The sequence below is a fragment of the Belonocnema kinseyi genome, chromosome 9 (genome assembly GCF_010883055.1).
Source record: "Belonocnema kinseyi isolate 2016_QV_RU_SX_M_011 chromosome 9, B_treatae_v1, whole genome shotgun sequence".
Classification (NCBI taxonomy): Eukaryota; Metazoa; Arthropoda; class Insecta; order Hymenoptera; family Cynipidae; genus Belonocnema; species Belonocnema kinseyi.
In genome coordinates this window covers 84,543,847-84,562,733 of record NC_046665.1, presented here as the reverse complement: position 1 = coordinate 84,562,733, position 18,887 = coordinate 84,543,847, and the positions used below count along the sequence as shown (strand labels likewise).

At 24.3% G+C, this 18,887-nt stretch overlaps 1 protein-coding gene across 1 annotated transcript in view; it reads right to left on the bottom strand.

The window, feature by feature from the left end:
- LOC117179288 (DNA replication licensing factor Mcm7) overlaps positions 1-18,887 on the bottom strand; it is a 42,965-nt gene that overhangs the window by 14,422 nt on the left and 9,656 nt on the right. The window contains exons 4-7 of the mRNA XM_033370936.1: positions 10,783-10,963; positions 10,561-10,698; positions 2,406-2,591; positions 2,102-2,315 (exon numbers count right to left, since the gene is read on the bottom strand). Coding sequence (XP_033226827.1) covers positions 2,102-2,315; positions 2,406-2,591; positions 10,561-10,698; positions 10,783-10,963 — 719 coding nt within the window. The remainder of the gene's footprint in view (positions 1-2,101; positions 2,316-2,405; positions 2,592-10,560; positions 10,699-10,782; positions 10,964-18,887) is intronic.

The following is an 18,887-nucleotide window of genomic DNA, read 5'->3' as shown; positions in this document are numbered from 1 at the left end:
TCCTTAGTATCTTTTGAAATATCCAAAAATAAATCAAATGCTTTGAACTATTTTTAATTCCCTTGACATTTTTTAAAACTCTTAAAAATTACTTAAAAATTTTTAAAAAAGCCTTAAGATATTTCAAAACCTTTAAGATATATATTTCCTAAAATCTCAGAAAAATTATTAATACCTTGACAGTTTTGTCGTTTAAAACATTATAGAATATTGTCAATGATTAAATTTTTTTTTAATCTCTCGATTATTCATTAAAATTACAAGAATACATGAAAACCTTTACAATCCTTTGGAATACCTTATAATTATCGAAATTTTGCAAAGCTTTTGAAGAATATTTGGAATTTTAAAAAATACTCTAAAATCTTTCAAATCCTTTGTAACTCCTTAAAATTATTAAAAACTATTAAACGTTTCGTTGAATATTTTAAAATACTTTGAAATATATAAAATCGTTCGAAATACCTTGATATTATATAAACCTCTGGATAATTCCTTTCAACTTTTAAAAATACCTTGAAATCTTTAAATTGATTTAAAATCCCTTCAAATTATTTAAATTTGTAAAAGATGTGTGGGAAACTTTTAAAATACCCTAATACGTAAAATATTTCTTCAGGGTGCGGATTCGGCGACAATTTTCAATTCCCGGTCAAGTTTTTCCATTTTCCCGGTCAACAAAAAGTAACATATTAATGTTTACCGCAAAACGCAAACATTTAATATTTTAATTCATGGCGTTCATTATAAACGTCCTTTCACATTAAAAAGCAAAAAATTGCAAAATAAATTATTTTTAAACAAATACTTTAATTTTTCACTTAAAAATAGGAATTTTCAACAAAAAATCAAATAGTTAATCTTTCAGTTAAAAATATTAATTTTCGACCAACAAAAAACGGATTTTCAAGAAAATAGTTTAATTTTTAATCTAACTGATGAATTTTCAGCTAAAATGATGAATCTTCAACTGGAATAGTCTAATTTTGAACCAAAAAGATGCGTTTCAACCAAACAAATTAATTTTTATTTAAAAACATAAATTTTCAACACAAACTTAAATTAAAATTTGTTTAAATTAAAGTTTAACCAAACAGATTAATTTTTAACTAAAACTATGGAATATTCAATTGGAATAATGATGAATTTTTAACCAAGAAGATTAATTTCTAAAACAAAAAAAGAATTTTCAACTAAAAGATGATTTTTAACAAAAAATTGAATAATTTCATTTTTAGTAAAAAACGAATCTTCCACCAAAGAAATGCATTATTAACCAAAATTACAGAATATTCAACTGGAGTAATAGCTACATTTTCAGTTAGAAAAATTCCTTTTCATACAAAGAAAAAAAATAGTTTACAATCAAATAGCTCACTTTTCAACCGAAGAAATTAATTTTTAATTAAAACGATGAATCTTTAACCAAAGAAGTATTTTTTAACATAAGAATTTAACTTTTAACCAAATAATTTTATTTTCACCCTAAAAGAAAAGTTTGCAACTAAAATGATAAATATTTAATCTAAATATTTAAATTTGTAACAGAAAAGAAGCATTTTTAAACAAGAAGATTACTTTTTAAATAGAGAGATAACTTTCTAACAAAAAATTCGATTTTTCAACAAAATACATGGATTTTTAAACATATAGTTTAATTTTCAATTACAAAGACCAATTTTCATCCAAATTCTTGAATTTTCATCTAGAACAGATTCATTTTCAATCAAACTTATGAATTCTAAACTAAAATTAGGAATTTTCAACTGCAATAGCTGAATTTTATACAAAAATATTTTTTTGTAAACCATAAAGATTAATTTTAAATAAAAAAGAAGAATTTTCCACAAAGGACATAAATTTTCAAACAAATAGTTTAATTGTTTTTTTTTTCATTTTTTTCAAAAAGCATGACTTTTCAGACCGAAAAAATTCCCAAACTTTTTCCTGATTTCCAGGTTTTACCCGACCTGCGATCATCTTGGGGTTGCTAGAGAATTCCGGTTTCCAAATTCTTTTAAAAGCTTTTTTTTCATTTTTTCAGGTCTTGTAGCAACCATGCAATTTTCATAGTCAAAAGGAGATTATTTAACAACTTTACCTCGGATTTTGATATCTCCCTTCTTCTTATCGGTTCCGCCAACAAGAAGCAGCAGTAAAGCTTTTTTCACATCTTCCAAACCGTAAATTTCAGGAGCGATAGAGCCGGCCAACTTGCTGTAAAAATCTGATTGCCTAAGCTCAACCAATTCTGCATCACTCAATTCCGAATCTCCATCGTCCACTGTCGAAGAATTGCTCAAGCAAACTACCCTCTAAAAATTAATTTAAAATATGAATTGAAAATCACCTAATTAAAAAAAAAACTTGAATGCATGTCCATCTTTTTTTTTAATGTAGCTTACATGGGCATCCAGAAAAGTCTCACTGAGAAGACCAGCAGCATTTCTGGCCGCGAAACCAGTTTTCAGAAGTGGTAAGAATATTCCAGTAATTACAACGTGATCACCTGGTTGACACTGTCTTGTGGTTTCGCCTCGGCAATAAATTGTCAGCGATCTAGGAATGTGTCCAACCGGAACTTGATCGCTCTGGAATTTATTAAGTGTTGATTGAATCATGTGTAATAAATTTGAGCAGGATGTCCACTCAAATTATGGGAAAAAATCCCCAGCAATTCCAGATTTTTTCTCGGTTCGCAAACATTTTCCACGGTCAATGACATTTCAAAAAATGGAACTCTAAAGCTAAAAAATTGTCTACTTGAGGTAAGAAAAACTGAGCTGCAAATAAAAGCAATCAAAGTGGAAATGTTAAATTTTGAACTTTTAAAATTGAAATTTAAGTTTTTAATTAAAATTTTTTTATACAAATGCTCAATAATTTACGCGTATAAAATTAAAGGTACTAACAATTTCCAATATAAAAAAATATAAATCCACTTTATCATTTGCAATGCTCTAAATTAAAAAATCAATCAATGAACTTTAAAATGTTCAAAATTATATCATTTGAAGAAATTTTAAGCTAAAAACATTAAATATTGAACAATTGAAAATTTTTTAACTGAACACTTCTTAAATTAGAAATTCAATTATTTTCTTTTTAAATAGTTTAAACCTCCTTGCAAAGCTTCAAAATTTTATTTCAAAATCTTCAGAAATCTAGAAATTGTTTTAAATTTGTTGAACTTCTAAATATCTGTCAAAATTTATTGAATTTTTTCTACAATTTTCAGAAATTCTTGACAATTTTTTATAATTTGGATGTATAAAAAACAATTTAATATTTATTATTTGTAGGCGAAATTTGAGTAATTTTAAGAGATATGTAGAAGTTTTAAAAAGATTCAAACTTAACATAAAACTTGAAATGATAGCCTGATATAAAATAAAATGTAGATTTTTGCAGATTTGAAACAAAAAATTTGATTCTTTTCAAGAATTGTGAAAGATATCAAAAGAATAAAAACATTTTCTTAAGATTTATAGGAAAATTAGAAATAATTTTTCATCTTGAAAAATTATTTTAAGAGAATATTTAAAAAGTTTTTCAAAGATTTAAATAAAATGTTCAAAAAATATTCTAGAAGATTTTAAGAAAACTTTCTAAAATTTGCATGATAACTTTTAATTTTTTTTAAACTCCTAAATATCTCTTACAATTATTCAAATTTTTTCTACAAATGTTCATTTGTAAATTATACATCAAAATTTTTTAAATTCACTTACAAATTAAGCATTTTTCAAATACAACAATTAAAATTGTAACGTTCAAAGTTTAAAGGCTCTTCGAAATTTTAACGATTCCAGGCTTTCTATGTCAAACAATTCAGTTAAAGATTCTTTACTTTTAAATATTTCGTTTCAATTTACTTGTCTTAAACAATAATTGAAATATAGCTAAATATTCAATAATAAATCTTTTTCTTAATTAAAATTTTCCAATTGAATGGGTTAAAAATGGAATATTTTAGACTAAAACAATATTTTAAATTTCCTTTAATTAAGAAAATCCCTTATATATTATCTTATATCTTCTATATTATTATGAAGTTATTTTTAAGTTGAAAATAGTTTATAAACTTTCAGTCATACGTTCAAATTTCTTTAATGACTAAGACTTTCAAATTGAAACCGTTTAAGTTTAAACGTTAAAATCTGAAAATTCTTAAATTTTAAACTGATTTAAAATCGTTTTTGTTAACTTTTTATTACTTGAAGTACAGATAAATTAAAAAAAATGTATTTTATTATTTAATATAAATGTTTTTTATCAAAAATTTTCAACATCAAAGGTTTTTATTTTTTATTTGTTCGAGTCTTTAAGAAAGCATTTAAAAATTCTTTAAATTGAAATTGTAAGCTTAAAAATAAAAATTTTGAATGGAAAATTTTTAATGTACATAAATTTTGAATTACGCATTTTAAGCTAAATAATAGCATACAAATTCCCGGTTTACCAGTCTACAGGCCACCCTGAATCTTAAAATTTATGCCATTTTTTGAATATTTAAAAATTTTTGTAAAATATTTGAAATCTTTCAAATCTTTGATTTTTTGTTTTGAATATTTTGGAAGATTTATGAAATCTTTGAAATATTTGTGAAAGCTTTCTTTAATTTTTCTGCAATCTTTTGTGTTCATTTGAAATATTTGTGAACTCTTTCGTATTCGTTTGAAATCGTTAAAAATCTTTGAAATGTTTTGAAATCTTTGGAATTCTTTTATTTTTTTGAAATATTCATGAAATTTTTATGAAATCTTTCGTATGCACTTGAAATCATTTAAATATTTTTAATCTGTGTAAAATATTTTGAAACCTAGTTTACTATAACTTTTTTTAAATCTTTGGAATCTTAAAAAAAGTTTTAAAATCTTTGAAAATGTTCGAGATCTTGATGAATTTGATTGAAATCTCTTGAAGTACTTAAAATCTTTGTGAAGACTTGAAATTTCTGTGACATTTTTTGCAATTTTTGTAAAATATTTGAAATCCTTAAAATCTGAATTCTTTGAAATTTGTTTGAAATCTTTTAAAATTTTCATGAAATCGTTATGAAAGCTTTCTTTAATCTTTGTGCAATCTTTTATGTTCGTCTGAAATCATTGAAATATTTTGTAATCTTCGAAATAGTTTAATATATTTGAAATATTTGTGAAATCTTTCTTATTCGTTTAAAATCATTGAAATATTTGAAATCGTTCAAAATCTTCGAAATTCTTGGAAAATTTTTGTGACACCTTTGTCAAATCTTTTGCAATATTTCTAAAAAATTTCTTAAAACTTTGATTGTGAAATCTGATTTATTCGCTGAAATCATTTAATCATTTGAAACCTTTTGAAATTGTTCCAAATCTTCTAAACCCTTGAAATATTTTGAAATTGTTGTAATATATTTGAAATCTGGTGTACAAGCCTTTTTTAATTTTTTGAAATCGGTGAAATCGTATTGAAATGTTAAAAATCCTTTAAGGCATTTTTAAATCTTTAAAATCTTGAGTAATGTTTTATAATTTGTGTTATATGGCCGTGGCTCATTCTAATTCGGAAACTGAATTAACATAGAAATTTTCAACTAATAATTTTTCTAATTTGTAATTTGAATATCACAAAAAATGTATTACTTTATGACTATATATTAGCGGAGACGAAATAAAAAACTTATAGAAATATTCACAATATTAAAATATGTTCATTGCAATCTATAAAACAATTGATTATGTCTACAAAAAATGCCTCAAAATTTCTTTATTTGTTCTGTAATGAATAAAAGATAAATGATGCTTTGATAAATAGAACATGTTTTAGTAGCAACACTTCTTTCAAATGAAATTTTTCTTTCATAATAAACTAAAAGATTAAAATTAATTTGCGGATTTAAATAACGTAACTGTTTTAAAAGAACGAAAATTAATTTAAGGTTTTCGTAAAAAATTCCAGGAGATTTCCAGATTTAAAAGGTTAAAAAATCAAGGAGAATTCCAGGATTTCAAGGTTTTTACACCCTGAGGTATCATTTTTTATAGTACGGAATCATTCAAATAATTCACATTTTTTTTAAACAGTTGACTCGGAATATTTTTATACTTTCGCTAATTTATTGTTCATAATGATTGTTTTCTTAATAATTTCTATGGATATAATTAACATTTTTAATTCAGAAAAGTTTGACAAATTATATCACAAGCTACATTTTTTAAATATAATAGAATACATGAATTCTTAACCAAATAGTTGGATTTTAAACTATCAACCAAAAATGGAACAGTTTAATTTTCAGTTTAAGCCAATATAATTTTCCACAGGAAAAATAACAAATTTTGAACAACAACAAAATTAATTTTCAACTAAAATGATAAATCTTCAACCGGGAGAAATGAATTTTAAACCAAAAAGATGCATCTTGAAGAAAAAAGTTTAACTTTTAAACAAATAGTTTTATATTCAACTAAAAATATGAATTATCAATTTAAGTGATGAATATTTAACTGGAATCACGAAGTTGTATAAGGAGACCCCACTCACGGAAAACTTGGACGCGTTAGTTTGCATCGCTCGTAGCGCCTCTTGCGGAGAAATGCGAAACCGAGAACATTCTGAAAATTTTCTGATTTTTCCTTGACTATTTTTTATTTCAAATATTTAATATTCAAATACCAGCATCTTAATCTTTTTATATTTTTAATATAGCATATTTTATAAACGGAATAACAAAGTATTCCATATACAAATTTAGAATTTTCCAATTTTTTAATTTATTTCAAACCAAAAAATGTCTTCTTCTATAAAAGATGAATTAAAAAAAAATACTAGAATTTCCAACAAAATAATTGAATTTTTAACATAATAGTTGAATATTCAACCTGAAAAGATAAATTCCGAATGAAAAAGTGTCATAGTTACAAAAAAATAAAAACATAAATAAAAGTTTAATCTAAATTATTGAACCTTTAAGCCAAAAGACAAATTTTCTTTACAAAAATTGAATTTTTAAATAAAAAAATATGACTTTTCGGCAAGAAATTAATTATCCACGAAACTGATGCATTTTTACCCTACAAAAATGAAATTTCAAACTAAACAATTATTTTTAAGTTAAATTTTCAGCCAGACAAAAGCCTTCAATCAAGAAAATCAATTTTTAATAATGTAGTTTAACTTTGACCTAAGTAGTTAAATTTTCAATTAAAAAATATTAATTTTCAACAAAATAATTACACTTTCAACCAAAGAGAAGAATTTTCAACTTAAAATATAAATCTTTAACAAGAAAGTGATTTATTAACAAAGTAATTCAACCAAATATTTTAAACAAATTAGTTAAATACTCAAGCACAGAAGAATTATTTTTTACCAAAAAGTTGCATTTTAATTTTTTTTTAAACGGAATGTCTTCTATAATCGATAAAGTTTTAAATCAGAAAGATAAATTAAAAAAAAAAAATAGTTTTCACAATTAAAATATGAATTTTGAAACAAGAATTAATTCTCGACGAAAAAATTCAATTTTCAATCCAAAAAGACGAATATTTAGCCCAAAAAGGATGATTTTTTAATAAAATTGTTGAATTCTTTACTAAAAACTTGCATTTTTATTTTAAAAAAGATTAAGTTTCTCTTAAATCAAAAGAATTTTTAATTCCAAAAAAAGTTGTGTTTCATCCAAAAAAGATTCCAATTGACTCTACAAGATAAAAAATGGCATTTAAAAAAAAAAAATTGGTTTTTACAACAAAAAATTGAATTTTTAATCCGAAAACACGAATTTTTTCAACCTAAAAAGATGAACTTTTAACAAAATAGTTGAATTCTATATCAAATAGTTGCATTTATTTCCAAAAAATATTAAATTTTATACTAAAACAGATGAATTTATAAAAAGAATGTCAAATTTTTTTTTAACTGGAACTTTCATCCAGAAAGTATTTTAGTACATTTTTTAACACAAAAATATAAATTTTCAACAAAAAGTAAATTTTTGACGAAATAGTGAAATTTTCAAGAAAATAGTAGAATTTTGAACCAAGAAGTATGACTTTTTAACAAAAAAATTTAATTTCCAACCAAACAATTGCATTTTTATCCGAAAAATCTGACATTTTTCTTCAAACAGATGGATTTTTAATTAAATAAAAATAAACACGAATTTTGAAAATATATTTGAGTTTTCACCCAGAAAATATTTCAGTTCTTTTTTGAACACCCAAATATTATAATTAAAAAGTAGAATTTTCAACCAAAAATTACTTTTTAACAAACTTGTTGAATTTTCAACCAAACAGTTGCATTTTTATTCAAGAAAGATTAAATTTCTCCAAAAACAGATGAATTAAACAAAGAAACGTTTTAAAAATAGTTAAATTTTAATCTAAAGATGATTCCAGTTCACTTTTTAACATAAAAATAAGAATTGTAAGCAATTTATAAAAAAATTTATGCCTTTTAAAGAAAATTATGAAATTTTCAACCAAATAATAAAATGTATAATTAAAAGAATAATCTTTACAAGAAAGTTGTTGCGAGTTTTCAATATTCTAATATGAAAATATTAACGTTTTTAACTTGTTCTGTTTTCGAAATTTTAATATTAAATTATTCAGATTCGAGATTCTTTAATTCAAAAAAAGATTGTTTAATTTTAAACGCTTTGAATTATAATTAAATAATACAATTTCAACTACTTTCTAGTGAAATGGTCCACTTTAAACAATTAGAATCTGAATTTTTTAAATTTCAAACGCTTTTAATTAGAAATAATACAGTTTTAATTCCTTTGAATTATAATATTCGAATTTTAGAAATTGTATTTAGAATTATTTCATTTTTAACGTTTTGAATTTGTCCAATTCTATAACTTTTCTTATAATCTTAAATCATTGAAATTCGTGATTCTTATATTTAAAATAAAATTGTCTCATTTTGTAAGCTTTAAATTAGAAATTATACAATTTTAGACTAAAAACGTTATATTTTCAATTAAATAGTAAAATTTTGAATTAAAAATATGGATTTCTAACAAAAAATGGTATAGTTAAATTTTAAATTTACAAAGTTTATTTTCCACCAATCTGATAAATTTTCAACTAAAATGATGAATTCTCAACTGAAAACTTTAATTTTTAACCAAAATGATTAATCATCAGGTAAAATAATGAACTTAATCATAATAATTGAATTTTTTAACCAAATGATTAATTTATACCAGAAAGGCGAATTTTCAACTGAAAAATATAATTTTTCAACAAAAAATTGAAAAATTGAATAGTTAAATTTTCAATTAAAAAATATGAATTTTCAACCAAACGGATGAATTTCGAACTGAAATAATTCATCTTTAACTGGAATAGTTGAATATTCAACCAAAAAGATGATTTTTAAGCTAAAATTATGAATCTTTCACTAGAATAATTGAATTTTCAACCAAGAAGATAATTTGTACCAACAAAGTCGCATTTAGAAGTAATTATAAATATATTATTTCGAAGTTATTTTAAAATTGAAAATAGTTTATAAAGCTTCATTCGAACAATAAGAAATCATTTTCTATTTTCCACGGAAATGTTTTTTATTCCTCTCAAGCTTTTGAAAATTCTTGAAAAGCTTCTAAATTTTTTGTTCAAAACCTGACAAAATCTATATTTTGCTTTAAATCAGGCCGTGGACTATTTGCACCGAAATTTTGTTAAATTCTAAAATTGTAAACTGATTCCGAATCGCCTTGTAAAATCAATTAGTATTTACTTTTTAAATCTTATGAAAATAGTTAATAAAAAGAGTGTCAGTAGAGTGAACGACGCCTGAAACAAAGACCTTGGCTATTAATGGACCCAAGTGGGAAACCTTACATAACGGCTTCGTGAGGTTCTTCGCTTGGGGTGATTGCTAGAGAGATTGATCAGCAACCTGAGTCGGAGCAGTGTTGCGGAACGAACATGTTATTTACATAAATAGCACGAGAATTCTGGATCAATCTGAAAAATCTCTATCCCATCCACACACTACTCCTTTCCCCTGCCGAGTGAGTCACGCCTACCCCGAAAGGGAAATGGCTTAATGGTATAATAATAATAAAAAATAGTAGAATTCAATTTTTAAAATCAATAATTAATTTATATTCACAGTTGACCAACTAAAAATGCTCTTTTTTTATAAAAAAATTTCGATTTTAAACGCTTCTAACTTTTCATTGTTTATCTTTTTACGACTGCATTTTAAAACTCTTTAAATTAAAATGTGTGTTTAAAAATTAAAAATCTAAAATGGAAAATTTTTTAAGTGAAAGATGTTCAAATTACGCATTCTAAACTGAATGATATCATAACTGAAAAAGATACAAATTTCACAATGTATTTAAAAATTGGTTGAAATCAAAGTTGAGCAGATTTCTTTTCTAAAAATTTGTAAAATTTCCGGTCAAAAAATAATTTCACTGTCATTTCCCGGTTTTCCCCGGTCTCATAAAATTCCAGTCTAGGGACCACCCTGTATTTTTGCTTAAAAATCGCACGAGAAAAAAACTTAGTTGGCTTCATAATTCATAACAAAAAAAATACAAACTTGTTCTTGTATCTTCACTTCCTGGAATTTTATAAACTTGGAACCCTTCGTCTGCATGCAGAGTCTTCCTCCAGACTTGTTTAATCGGCAGTCTTCACTCGGACAAGAACTGAGAGGCATGAAAGTCATAGATTGTACCTGTAATTTTTTGTTTCTGAATATTATTGGTTTAAATTAAATATTCGAATTAAATGGGATTAATTTATAGCAAGTTTATCTTACTGGTTGATAGGTTTCAGCACCACACTGATCGCAAGTGTAGGTCGCAACGCAAATCATGGGTTTTACTTCTGTAGATCTCGTGACAATTCCTCGAACTGTTACGAGCTTGCCAATCTGTTCAGCTTTTATGTCGCGAACCGAATAAGCTTTTGCTGTGTCGAAATCTTTAAAGCATACTTCACTGAAATGAGTAAAAAACCACATTTTTTGAACGAATTTTACACAAAATTCAAGAAAATAATCAGAGAATTTCGAAAAAAAGTCCCGGGTTTTCCCGGTCAAGTTTTTCAATTTTCCTGGTCAGCCAAAAGTAACATATTATTTTTTCCCGCAAAACGCATTTATTTTAATTAATGACGTTCATTGTAAACGTCATTTAACACAACAGAGTCAAAAACTTGAAAAATAAATGAAATTGTAAACAAATACTTCAAATTTCTATTTAAAAATATCAATTTTTAACAAAATGTAGAATAGTTAACTTTTCAGTTATAAAAATTGAATTTTTAACAAAAAAACCTATTTTCTGTAAAAAAAGTTATGTTTCAAAATAAAATAATGAATCTTGATTTGAATTTCAACTAAAAAAATGAATTTTTACTAAAAAAGATACGCTTTCAACCAAAACTTCAATAATTAAATTTTTACTTAAAAGAATTAATTTTTAACAAAAGCATGAATTTTCAACTATGGAATATTCAATAGAATAAGTTAATTATTCAATTAAAAAATACTTTCAAACAAAAAACTTGAAATTAAAAAAAAATAGCTGCTTTTTTCAACAAAGTGATGAATTTTTAACGAAAGTTATAAATCTGTAACTGAAATAATTTAATTTTAAATCAGGAAAATGAATTTTCAACTTATATGATGAATTTTTAGCTAGAATAATTGAATTTTGACAAAAGAGATAAATTTTCAACCAAGAAGATTAATTTCTACAAAAAAAATGAATTTTCAACTAAAAAAGATAGTTTTCAACTAAAAATCGAATAATTACATTTTTATTTAAAAATCGACTTTCAGCCAAAGAGATGAATTTTTAGCTAGAATTATTAAGTATTCAACTGGAATAATAGTTACATTTTCAGTTAAAAAAGTTCTTTTCGTCCAAAAGAAACAATCAGTTTTCAATCGAACAGCTTACTTTTCAACTATGAAATTAATTTTTAACAAAAGAGTTTAACTTTCAACCAAGTAATCTTATTTCCAACGCAAAAGATGAATTTTCAAATAAAATGACAAACATTTAACTGAAATACATTAATTTTCAACAGAAAAAAAGCAATTTTTAACAAGAAGATTAAATTTAAAAAAAAGGTAATTTTCTACCCCAAAAAATCGATTTTTTACCAAAATACGTAGATTTTTAAAGAAATAGTCGAATTATTAATGAAAAATGAAAGTCTTTAATCCAAATTGTTCAATATTGGACTAGAAAAGTTCAATTTTTAAATAAAAATGAAACAGTTGAATTTTCAGTAAATTAATTTTCAACCAAACTGATGGATTTCTAACTAAAATTATGAATCTTCAATAGGAATAGTGGGATTATTTACCCAAAAGATGAATTGTAAACCATAAAGATTAATTTTCTACAAAAAAGACGAATTTTGTATAAAGTACATGAGCTTTTAAATCTGTAGCTTAATTTTTAAGTTAAAAAAAAATTTTCAACCAAAAACACAACTGTTGAGTTTTCGGTTAAAATTCTGGTTGTTAATCCAAAACATCTAAAAAATTGATTTTCAACAAAGTAGTTACATTTTCCAACAGATATGAATTTTTATAAAAATGATGAATCTACAACCAAACAAAAAATTATTTTTAACCAAAGAATTTAACTTTGGATCAAGTATTTCCATTTTCAACTAAGAAAGGATAGATTTGCAACGACAAATACAGCGGAATTTTTAAATTACAATTCAGAAATATTTCTTCTTTGAAATACTACTTCTACTCTACAAACTACTTCAAGTACATTTTTTATCTAAAATTTAGAAGAGGTAAATTTCAAATTATAAAGAATTATAACCTGGAACAGGGATTTTTTTCAATAACCAAGATTATTTAAATAATAAAAACTTCAAATTTTGCTGCGATCAGAAGTAAATTTTCGGTTTTTCAAAATAAATTCTCGGTCATTTCCTGGCCAAGTCGCCACCCTGTGTATATGTTTAGGAATAGTCAATAATTCTCATGGAGCTTGAAGGATTCTGAATCTGGATTTAAAATAGTTCTTTCTGAACTGTTAAATTTGTCAAGTAAGATTACTTTTTAATGAGAAAAGTTTATAATTTATGTTAATTTTGAACTAAAGGAACATTCATTTTGAATATTTTAAACTTGAAATTACTTAAGATATTCACCAAATTTTTCAAGTATTTAAAATTAACTTCAATGTTTATTCAAAGTGTTATTTTCTCATTTTTTCCACTTAAATTCCAACTGAATTCATAGAAACCATTAAGAAAATCCAACTATTTTGGTTAAAAGTTCATTCTTTTAGAATAAAAAGTCCAATATTACATTTTTAGTTGATAATTAATATTTTTTGGTTACAAATTTTATTAATTGCTACAAAACTGAATTATTTTGTTGAAAGTTCAACAACTTTGGAAAAATGTTACTGCTTGGTTGAACATTAATCGTTTTGATTTAAGAATTCATTACTTTCTGCAGAAACTTCACCTTTTCTGGTCAACAATTCTACTGTCTGGTTAAAAATTAATCTGTTTAGATTTAAAATTAAATTTTTTATTGAAAATGCACATTTTGGGGTTGATAATTCAATTATTTTGATGAAAAAGTCCAAGGTTCCGCTCAAAAATACAACAATTTGGTAGTAAATCCTTTTTTAAGTTAAAAATTAAGTTTTTTGTTGAAAATTCGTATTTGTTGGTTAAATTCAACTTATTTCATTTTTAATTAACACCTTTTTCTTCGAAAAATCAACTATCAAATTTTTAGTTCAAATATTTTTTGGGTTGAAAATTCCACTCCTTGGTTGAAATTTAAATTACTGTCTTAAAATATAATTTATTTGGATGAAGATTCATAATTATAGTTAAAAATTAGTTTTTTTTTGTTAAAAAGTAATTTTTTAACTGCAAATTGAACTATGTTGAAATTTCAGATTGTCGTGTTGAAAATTCAACTGTTATATTAGAAAAATCGTCTTTTTGGCTTAGAAATTAAATAAATTTGATACAAAATTAAAATATTTTATAAAAATTCGTTTTTGAGTCGATTATTTTCAATGGAAATTAAAATACTGGATTCTTTGTTGAAAATTGACATTTTTCAATTCAAAAATAAAAATTATTTTTCTTTGGTGTAAAATTAAACTTCTTGGTTGAAAATGCAACCATCTTATAAAAAAATCTCTGAATTTTCAACCAAAAAATATGAATTCAAGGCGAAAAATGTAATCGTTTATATATCAACACAAAAAGATTTTTATTTTACATGAAAAGCAGTTGATATCAAGCAAATAAGACGAATATTGAACATAACAGTTGAATCTGAAACTAAAACGGATTATTTTAAACCAAACAGTTGTATTTTTAACCAAAAAAGATTAAATTTCTACTAAAAAAGAATAATTTTTAAACCCAAAAGACGAATTTTCAACAAAAGGCTTGAATTTTTAATCAAGAAAGCATTTTTAGTCACGAGAAAAAAATGTCAAACAAATTGTTGAATTTTCAAGCTAAAAATAGAGATTTACAAAATAGTTAAATTTTCGACATAATAGTTCATTTCCAACCAAAAAGTAAAACTTTATACAAAAATAATAGGATAATCAACCCTAAAATACGATTTTCTTATAAAACCCTTTAATTTTCAAATAAAAAATATAATTTTTTAACAAAAAATGGAATAGATACTTAAATTTTCAGTGGAAAATATGAACATTTCACAAAAAAAAGGAAGTTTAAAAAAAGTAGATACACTTTCAACTGAAAAGATAAACCTTCAATAAAATAAATTAATTGCTTTAGAAATCAACTGAATTTAAAAACAGAAAATATGACTTTTAAAATAAAAAAGATAAATTTTCAAGCAAAAATGAAATAGGTGAACCCATTAAAAAATTAATTTTCTGCAAAATAGTTAAAATTTCAACTAAAATGATAAATCTTCAACTAAAGAAATGATTTTTTAACACAGTTCATATTTCAATCAAATGTTTGAAGTTTCAACCGAAAAAGATGAAATATAAACATAATAAATATGACTTATAAACGAAAAAAGCTGAATTTTCAATCCAAAGGGATAAAGTTTCTATACAAACAAACGAATGTTCGACAAAACAGTTGAATTTTCCAGTAAAAAAGATGATTTTATAAACAAATTAGTTGATTTTTCAACAAAATAATTAAATGTTTAACCAAATAGTAGAATTTTTAACCAAATGAGATAAATTCTGAATTAAAAATATAATTGTAGACTTTTCGACTCAGAAAGATTAACTTTTGGACAAAAATAGTTCAGGAGAAAAACGAGAAAAAAGGTACTTTTTCCTCCCTTAAAAGGTAAAAAATTAAAGATAAATTCAGAAAAGTTCAAAACAATTCAAGATAAATACAAATAATTAAAATAAATTAGAACATATTTAAAAAATAAAAAAAAATCAATTGATTTATAAAAAGTGGAATTTAAGGTAAACGAGCAGAATTCGAAAAAATGTGACGAAATGCCTAAGAATTCAAGTTGAAGTTAAAAGAATCTAGGATCAATTAAATACAAACTGGTAAAAATAAGAAAAATCCATTGAATTAAAGATAATTGAGTGAATTTAGAAAATTTCAAGTTAATTAAAAAATTTCCAGAGAATTTCAAAGAATTTAAAGAGTTCAGAGTAAATGAATAAGAATTCAGGGTGAATTCCAAACAAAATTTCAAATTTCTTTAAATCTTTGCAGCCCTATTAATTTATTGGAAATTATTATACAAAATCGAAAAAAATGCCACTAATTTGAGTAATTTCAAGGGAAATGAATAGAATTGATGAAATTCATTAAAAATCAAGCTGAACTTTAAAAGTAATGAAATGAATTTAAAACAGTTCGAAGATATGAAAAAATGCATGAAATTGAGTGAGTTTAAAATGAGTTTAGAAAAGAGAATTTAAAAAATCTGATGAAATTTCTAAGAAATTAGAGTGACTTTTAAAAAATATCAAGATGAATTAAACAAAAACTTTTTAAAATGTATTGAATTGAGTATAACTGAGTGCATGTAGAATAATTAAAATGAATTCAGGATAAATGAATGCAAATTCAGGGTGATTTCCAAATGAATTGCAACAAATATTTGGAAATATCTTCAAATCTTTGAAACCCTACTAATTTTTAACGAAAAAAGTGACTAATGAGTACAAAACAATTCAAAAGAATTCAAATGAATTGGAAATAATTTTAAAACCCCTTTAAAATTATTTAAATCTTTGAAAATCCCTTGAAATTGTTCAAATCGCTTGAAAATGTCTTGGAATGTTTTAAAATGCCCTAAAATATTTAAAAGTCTTTGAAATCCCTTTACACTATTGAAAAAAAAATAAATTATGCTTGAATATGTTCAAAATGTCTAAAAATATTTCAAATCTTTTGAAATCCCTTGACATTTTTTAGAGCTCTTGAAACTACCACAAAATTTAAAAAAATGACTCAGAAAATTGTTAAACCTTTAATAATTTTAATTAAAATTTTGTTTAAGAATTCGACAGAATTTAAAATAATTCAGGACGAATTACTAAGAATTCAGGGTGATTCCAAAAAACGAATTTCAAAACTCTTCAAATCTTTAAAGCCACACGAAATACCTCACTTCTCTTGAAAACATGCATTAAAATCCACTAAAAGATTATTAAATCCCGTAAAATTATATGAAATCTGGCAAAATTTCCTGAAATCTTAGAAAATTTATAAAAATATATTAAACTCTTTTAAAATCCCTTAAAATTATTTAAATCCTCTGAAACCTTATAAAATAAGTGAAATCTTTTAAAACACCGCAATATCTTATAGATCCTGTAAAATCATTCCATGTCTTCCGGAATTAAAGAAAATTATAAATCCTAAAATATTTCAAACCAGGGTCACCGTTTTAATCAGAAAAAAAAATTCCCGGTCATTTCCCGATTTTTCCCCGGTTCGCAAATTTTTTTCCCGGTCAATAAAATGTAAAAAATCGAAATATAAAGCTAAACAGTTAAAGTACAAGTAATACAAAATAAACAACAAACTAATTTCCAAAAATATGAATCCAGGTTAACATTTTCAATACTCTAAATTAAAGAATGAATCAATAAAATTTAAAAATGGTCAACATTGTATTATTCAGTTATTTTAGGCCAATAAATATTTTAAAATTTATATTTTTTTCAACTTAAAAGTGCTTAAATTAGAATTTAAATTATTTTTATTTTAATTGGTTTAAGCATATTTGAAAAAGTTTAAAATTGTATTTCAAAATCTTGAGAAATCTAAAAGTAGTTTTAAATTTGGTCAAATTTATCTTTATTATTGAAATTTTTTCAAAACTTCTCAACAACTTAAAAATTAATCGAGTTTGTCCTAAAAATTTTAGAAAATCCTGCGAAATTAAAAAATGCCCTTAAAATTTAGATTCCTAAATATTTGGTTATACGTAACGAAATTTCGCTACAAATACTCACAAGCTAATTTGAAACAAAATATTAACAGAAATATATAACAGAATATTCAAAAAGATTTTAAAAGAATTCCAACGTTATTAAAAACGACCCAGGAAGAGTTTAAGGATTTTTTTTAATTTTTAAGATTTTCTAAAAATTGTAGGAAAAATTTTATTCAGTTTAAAATATGTTTAGAAGTTCCGAAATTTTTTTTCAAAAATCTCGTTTAAATTATTTGATATCGTTTTAAGTTTTTAATTAATTTTGAATCTTTTGAAAAATTCTAAATATCTCTCAAAATTACTCAAATTTTTCTATAAATAATACGTGTTCAATTATAATTTACACATCAAAATCCAACAATTTCGTTTACAAATTAAACATTTTATTAAGTAAAACCATAAAAATTGTAACGTTAAAATGTTAATGTTAATGTTTTAACAATTCAAAGTTTTTTTATGTCAAATCTTTAAATTTCAAATTGTTTACTTTTAAATATTTGGCTTCAATTTAGTCGCCTTAAATTATAATTCAAATATTGCTATATATTCAATAATTATCCTTTTTATTAATAAATTTTTTTTATTAAGATTAAGATTATTAAGATTAAGGAATAATTTAGACAAACAATATTTTTAATTCAATAAAAGCCTTTAATTACGAATTAATTACGAATCTGGAAATTGATAATAGATTTTATGCTTTCACGATGATTCATTTTGATAAAAAGAGATATTTCGGGTTTCACTCGTGTAAAAAACTACGAATTGTTTGCCGACGTTTCGTGAACATTGCAGTTCACATCTTCAGGGCTGACCAGGCTGACCTGAAACTGAGGAATCAGGTCATGATGTTCTTAGGTATACTTTCTACGATGCCTGTGATTGGCCAGAGCGCCCCACCGTGGGGACTGGTCGAACAGTGATACTTACATGCCTCCTCCCACCATCATCCATCTCAAAAACAATCGGTCATCAACTCCCTTGTATACAGAGCTGTCTCCATAACAGACAAAGATAACTTACAAAAGGAATTACAAAACGTTAAACAAATGCTAATACAGAACGATTACACAAACAAACAAATTGATAAATCAATAAGAAAACACACTCAAAAAAGCAAGTCGACACAACCTACGAAAGAAAGAGAGAGTAAAATGATCACCACTCTACCCTACATCCAAGGTGTCACAGAACAAATAGGAAGAATTCTCAACAAACACAACATCCAAACCATATTTAAACCACCTGCGAAAATAGGACAACTACTAAATAACCCTAAAGATAAAAAGGGCGATGGTCAATTCCGCCCCAGCTACCTGTGTACCGTCCCCCACTACGCAGCTTCCCCTCACACCGTCGAGCTGCTGCCACTGAGCTTGGTCAGCGGGGGGCCTTTGTTCCTAATGAGGCCTAAAATATGGAATATAAAATTTTTTAAATTT